The 6,330-nt window shown below is 36.6% G+C and overlaps 1 protein-coding gene across 1 annotated transcript in view; it reads right to left on the bottom strand.

The window, feature by feature from the left end:
- Window positions 1-3,456: 3,456 nt before the first annotated feature.
- KLHL30 (kelch like family member 30) overlaps window positions 3,457-6,330 on the bottom strand; it is a 28,810-nt gene continuing 25,936 nt past the window's right edge. The window contains exon 9 of the mRNA XM_061636487.1: window positions 3,457-3,623. Within this exon, the coding sequence (XP_061492471.1) occupies window positions 3,552-3,623 (72 nt within the window). The 3' untranslated portion in view covers window positions 3,457-3,551. The remainder of the gene's footprint in view (window positions 3,624-6,330) is intronic.

Here is a 6,330-nt window from a genome sequence, read left to right as displayed (position 1 = left end):
TTAGGCATTGCCAAGAACTTCTCAAGAAGAGCAGAAAGAAGATTAAGCTGTAGGCCTTCAGATGGACCCGTGGTCGATATTCCCTGGGGGAAATTCCACACAGGAATACTTAACTGAAGGAAGAAGTTATCCACTGTTATTTTCAGCAAATCTTGGTTTATTAACTTTTTCACAGCAGACCCAATCCAGAATATCAGCCTTCTTTAAATTCAAATAAAAGAAAAGAAAAGATAAAAAGAAAAGCAAACACTATTCCAGCGCAAACATCTCACCAGCTCAAGGCTCTGGTGATTCCACTGGATCAGAAAAACTACTGCAATTGCCTCATTTGCGGGGGTGGGTGGGGGAAAGAGAAATTATTATGAGGGTGCCTCACTTACAGCCCCTTCCTTTTTAGAAGGCTTTAAATCAGGGGCCTCAGGGTGCTTCTCCTCGGAATGAAGAGCTGCATCCAAATGATATCAAGCAATTTCCTGGATCATCTGTTATCAGGACTACAGACGTCCTGTGGCTCTTCCCTTCATAGCTTTGGCTGCCTGGGAGACATCTGGCCCACCCTCTTTGCAATGCTGCCTCTTTTGTAGATTAGGGCTTGTGTCCTCCCTCTGAGCCACCTCCTGACTGAATGCACCTCTGTCTCCCTGCCCCACTCTAACTATCTTTGCCGCTTTCCCTTCCTTTAATAAGCTTGAATTCCCCGCCTCACAGGAGTTGCCGCCTATGCCTACTTGAAAGAGTTTATAGTACCACCTATTGTCAGTAAGTGCAAACTACAACAATCCTAAACTTGCTCAGACCACATTGTAATTTGAGAGCCTGAGACAGGTGGAGGGTAGAAGTTGTGAGCAGATTAAAGTGGGTCTGCTGACTTTAAACAGAGAGATACAGGCTGGAGGAGAAAACAAAGTATGAATCAGTAATTCTTCATTTCCCCTATAGAGAGAGTCTGCTCAGGTAGGTGCTGGTGGAGAGATAAATTAATTATTGGGGTCCAGTGCTTGAAGGACTCCAGTAGTGCCTCTGCATTTCTCATTTTTCCAATCTTAAATTCAGTTCTCTGCATTTCTGCAACAATTTGTCATTTTTTTAACAAATCCACATGAAAATTCTTCATTTCTCCTAATAAACACATTTTTGTATGCAGTTTTGACCAATGTACGAACTTTTGCAAGAACTTTCTCCTAATATAAGGTATTTTTCTAAACATTGGTTGTAGATCTGCATTACAAAATTCGGATAAGAGTGAATTTAGAAGGATGTTTGTGTTTCGGTTCTCACAATGTATCAGAAAGTGCAAATTTGATAGATTCCGCTATAAATATTAACTGAATTGAATTTGTTCTCCATCCCTACTCTGAATGATGGGTCTATATAATTGTTCCAATCCTATACTACTTCCATGTTTGTGTCCTAGTGTTAACAAAGGCCTTTTCTGCTAAACTATTTTTTGTGCAATACATGTATTATTCATTTATGCTGCACATATTATTGTTATATCTATATGCCATGACTTGCCTTCATTCCCAAGACAGATCACACAATAATTTAAAGCCCAGATAGGAAGTACAGGCAATTTAGCCAAACAGTAATAAAAACAAAACAGCAATAAAAAAGCAGCAGCAGCAAAATACTATCAAAACGGCAAAAGCAACAGCACACAATTCACATTCTTCCCTTGAGGTTGTACTCTTTTTTTCCTCTTTTTTATTGCCGAAATACCACATTTTTGCACTACTCAAACTACCACGTTTTGTTGCTCAGGAAATTAGGTTGTTCCACACACCACACAAAAAGTCGAATGCTCCCATCACACAAAAGGTTTGGAAGGGTACTTAGGGTCACCTCCAGACTGTCACTATTTTGCAGGAGAGATTAAATTGCATAATGGAAATTTAGGTTTGTGCAGTTACAGTGTATTCAAGCACTCTCTGCCACAACAAATACTTAAAAAAAAACCACCCAGACTTTTATGTTTAGGAAAGTGACAGGAAAACACAATAAAAACATCTGGGATATCGGTTGACAGAAATATGTATAATCTCCCCACAAACAAATCAGGATGAATGTGCATTGCTGAGTGACTTCCCTGCAAACAAATCAGAGGGAATGCTTCACTAAAGAGCTGGCGTTGTATAACTTCCATGCAAGCTTTGTGCAAGCAAATGGGCAGGAATGTTCAGTAAAGAGGTCTTCTGGAGAAGGCTTAGGTTTCAAGCCTGTTGTGGAAATATTTTTCTGCTGAATGTTAAACATGAAGAAACTTGTAAGGTTGTGTCTACAAATGCAAAACTGTTACTAAAAAAAATAATTATGCCAATATGACCAGTTATTTTGTTTGCCTACATATAAAAAAGCAAAGCCCTAATTCATTATGCTGAAGACTAAAGGAGTGGAGGAGAGTGGGAGGGTTTATCAAATTGACACAATTGTTTATCCACACCCATTACACTTAAAAAAAAAAAAAAGTTTGATCAGCTGATCAGCTGGTTGGAGCTCCATGGCCATTATAGACTTGTTGCCATATGGGGAAAAACAATCTTCTCCTGCAGTGAGAAATATTGATGAGTTACCAGCAGGCCAGATCAAATTAGTTTAGGTCTTCAACAAATGCACATATAATGACATCTCTGAAATGAAAAATCTACAGAAGGATCTTCTGCTTTAGGTTCAAATGCTCACGAAAAACAAAGTTATCTCTTCTGTTTGCTATGCAGTAATGACCTCTTTGTATATCAAGGGTTGTATCTGGCTAACTCATACATAGAGTTGTATCCATTGTTGATTCAATTGTCTTAAATTCCATTTATTTCAGTGGGTCTGCTCTGAATGTGACTTAGATACAATCCTGTATCCACTTATAGAAAAACAACATTTTCAAAGTCCATGTTTAGTGTGGTTTAGTAGCTGGATTGTGTCAGGAAGTCTGATCCAATGGGACTGTGATGTCAGTGGCCCCAGACTGACCAGGGAAGAGCAAATAGGCTGGTGGTGCAGCATGCGTTCATCGGAGAATGCATGTATGAATCATCTACTACCTATACTGAATGCACAGACGCACACACCGTGACTGCGTGACACCTGCACTGGTGCAATATGCCTGCCAACGTGAAGGACAGCATGACAGCATGCTTGGAACTGTACAATTATTTCTGATTGCACCAAAGTGATGGGATAAATCACAGGTACATTCTGTTGCTGCCAATTCTCATCCTAATTCATAGCCTGTATCGTAAAACAAAGTAAGTAAAAAAAACTATTAAATGAAACAAATCTGTGTTTTATGAATATCAATTTTTTTATTCTGGATTTTATTTATTACTACTAAAAATTAAATGTTATACATAAATGTAAAGAAATATAAATTACTAAGCAATCTATTGTTAATATTTCGATACAGGAATCCTTGGGGGAAAAACACGCCAACATGATGGATAAATTTATAATGAGAACGAAATTACCAAAAGCTAACTCAGATTCATCCACTTTGTCAACATTGCTTCCCGTTCCCAGTCCTTGTACGTCAACAGCTGGAACTTCTTCAACAACATCATCTAGTACTGCACCTTCTGATATATCAAATTTAGGCGAACCAATAACTCGACACAAGTTAGACACAAGATATCCTAAGAACAAAGAAAACAGAAATTTCCAGGTCACATGGTTTGAAAAATTCAATTGGCTAGAGTATTCAAAAGAGACAGATGCAGCTTATTGCTATGCTTGTAGACAATTTGGATCCAATAAAGAATTGGCGTTCACTTCAAAGGGATTTAACAATTGGAAAAATGCTTTATGTGCAAAAAAAGGTTTATCATGACCAGAATCCAAACTATTTGTTTGCTATGGTAATGTGGACAGAAAGGAAAAAGAGGTGTGATATGGGCATGGAGATATCAACTTTAGTCAATGAAAAAGTATTGGAACAAAACAGATATTATGTACAATCAATAGCAGAAGTAATTCAATTATTGGCGATTAATGAACTGCCTTTTAGTGGAACTTACGATATCCAAGAACATGAGGAGAGGAGTTTGTTTAAAAATCTTTTTGAATGTACCTTGAAGAAAGATCAAAAACTTTCAGAAATTGCCAGAAATATACCAGCATCAGCAACAAACACTTCACCAGAAATACAGAATGAAATTATTCAGATTATGGCCAATATGGTTACCAAAAGGGTAGTGAATGATGTAAAGAATGCCGATGTGGAACGAAAGATAAGAACAAGAGAGAAAACATTGCTTTGGGGATTCGATACGTTTTAAATGAAAAACCAGAAGAATCCATTTTATGCATAAAAACAACTACCGATCTTGACGCATTAGCGTTTGCTAAATTAACTTTAGAAACAATGGAAAAATGTGGTCCAGACACAAAGAACATATTGTCAGTGTTATGTTGGTGCAGCTGTAATGAGTGGCAACAATGAAAAAATACAAGTACAGAAGATTATTCAAGAATATCTTGGAAGAAATATTCCTTACGTACATTGCTGTAACCATAGGTTACACCTTGTCATAGTTAAAACTATCGAGGATATTCCAGAAGTCAAGGACTTTTTTGATCAATGTTCAATGCTTTATGATTTCCTTAAAAGGCACAATATCAACAAAATGTACGAAGGACAATCCATCTCCTGTCTTCTGGATCAGCGATGGAGCGGTGATCTACATATGACCAAAGTAATTGATTCCAATTATCAGGGTATCTTAAATGTACTGCAAAAAGCAAAACCTAAAAAGGAAATGCCAGGTGATTGAAAACAGAAGCTACTGAACTTTTGCTAACAATGTAGTCAAAAATGTTTTGGTTTTGTAATGTTTTGTTAAAGAAATTACTTTCTTTTCTGAAACCTGCCAATAAACTTATGCAAGCGCATCAATTCAGTCTAGGGGATGCATTAAATATTATAAACTCAACAACAACTACTACTGAAGAATTCCAAAATGAAAATGTCTTTAATGATATTATTGACAAAATATGAACGAAGAATCAGGCTGCTGCTGCTGAATATGTTCCTAAAAGAAAAAGACTGAACAAGAGTTTAAAAGACTATCTAATCACGAACAAAATAGGAGAAAGATCAGACATTAATGGAAATCTTAATATAAATTTGAAAAGGATTTTTTATCAGTGTGTTGATAAAATTTTGGAAAAAATAAATTCAAGATTTAAAAATAACGAGGATTTGTTGATAGCCATATTAAGGTCTTTTATGATGTTCTAAAGTGTTTTTAGCATTTCTCTTTGCCGTCCTGGGCTCCTGCTGGGAGGGAGCGTGGAATATAAATCAAATAATAAATAAATAAAATAAATACTGAGTGCAGAATCCAATTTGGATATCAATAAATTAATATTATTGGAAACTCGGCATTAAACTTCCACAGAGTGGAAGAATTAAGTGTCATAATTTTTTTTTAGAAAGGTCTGATAACAAGACAGTCTTTGAGGCAGCGTATGAACAAAGGATAGTTTTCAAAGACACCTACGAAATGTTAGCTGGGATAAAGACGCTTGGTTGCAGCACTGCAACAATTGAATCTACTTTTTCAGTTCTTACAAATTTAAATTGACCTCAAAGATTGTCAATGTTACATGAAAGTTTTTTTATGTGCCTTCAAGTCGACTACGACTTATGGCGACCCTATGAATCAGCAATCTCCAACAGCATCTCTTGTGAACCACCCTGTTCAGATCTTGTAAGTTCAGGTCTGTGGCTTCCTTTATTTGTTAGCTTTTGAAAAAGATCGAACGAAAAACATCGACATCTTTTCTTTTAAAATTTCAGTTCCAAAAAAAAGAAGATCGCAATTATTTTAAATAAAAAATGTTCGTATAAATGTGATTTTTTGTGATTTTTTTATGTTGTGATTATATGTTTACTATATTATTTTTGTATATTATGTTAATGATATTGACATGCATATTAAAATTTAAAATAATTACAGATAGAAAAAAAATACTGCTTTTTAATTTTCAACTAGCCCCCCTTACAACATCATCCGCCCCCTCTACATTTTGCTCCTAGCTACGGGCCTGCACTGTGATGTGCAAACATGACCATATCATTAAGAATCTCAAAGTCACCCAGGAAGATTTCTGGCTGAGTGGGGATTTGCACCCAGGACTCCCCAGTCCAAGCCCAACACTCTCTCTGCTACACCACATTGCCTACAATGCTTAGATAAGTGTTCTAAACTAAGTGATGAATACTTAGGACTATTTTGCCAGAGATGTCAGCCCTTCTTTCTTGTAGGGACAGATTTTAGTTAAATGCTGGGAACTCTTTGACTGGATATACATGTAGAACTACCGTGAAGAGGTGGGGGA

The sequence above is a fragment of the Rhineura floridana genome, chromosome 7 (genome assembly GCF_030035675.1).
Source record: "Rhineura floridana isolate rRhiFlo1 chromosome 7, rRhiFlo1.hap2, whole genome shotgun sequence".
NCBI classification, from domain to species: Eukaryota; Metazoa; Chordata; class Lepidosauria; order Squamata; family Rhineuridae; genus Rhineura; species Rhineura floridana.
The sequence above is the reverse complement of the archived record's forward strand: the minus strand, read 5'-3'. Positions and strand labels throughout refer to the sequence as shown.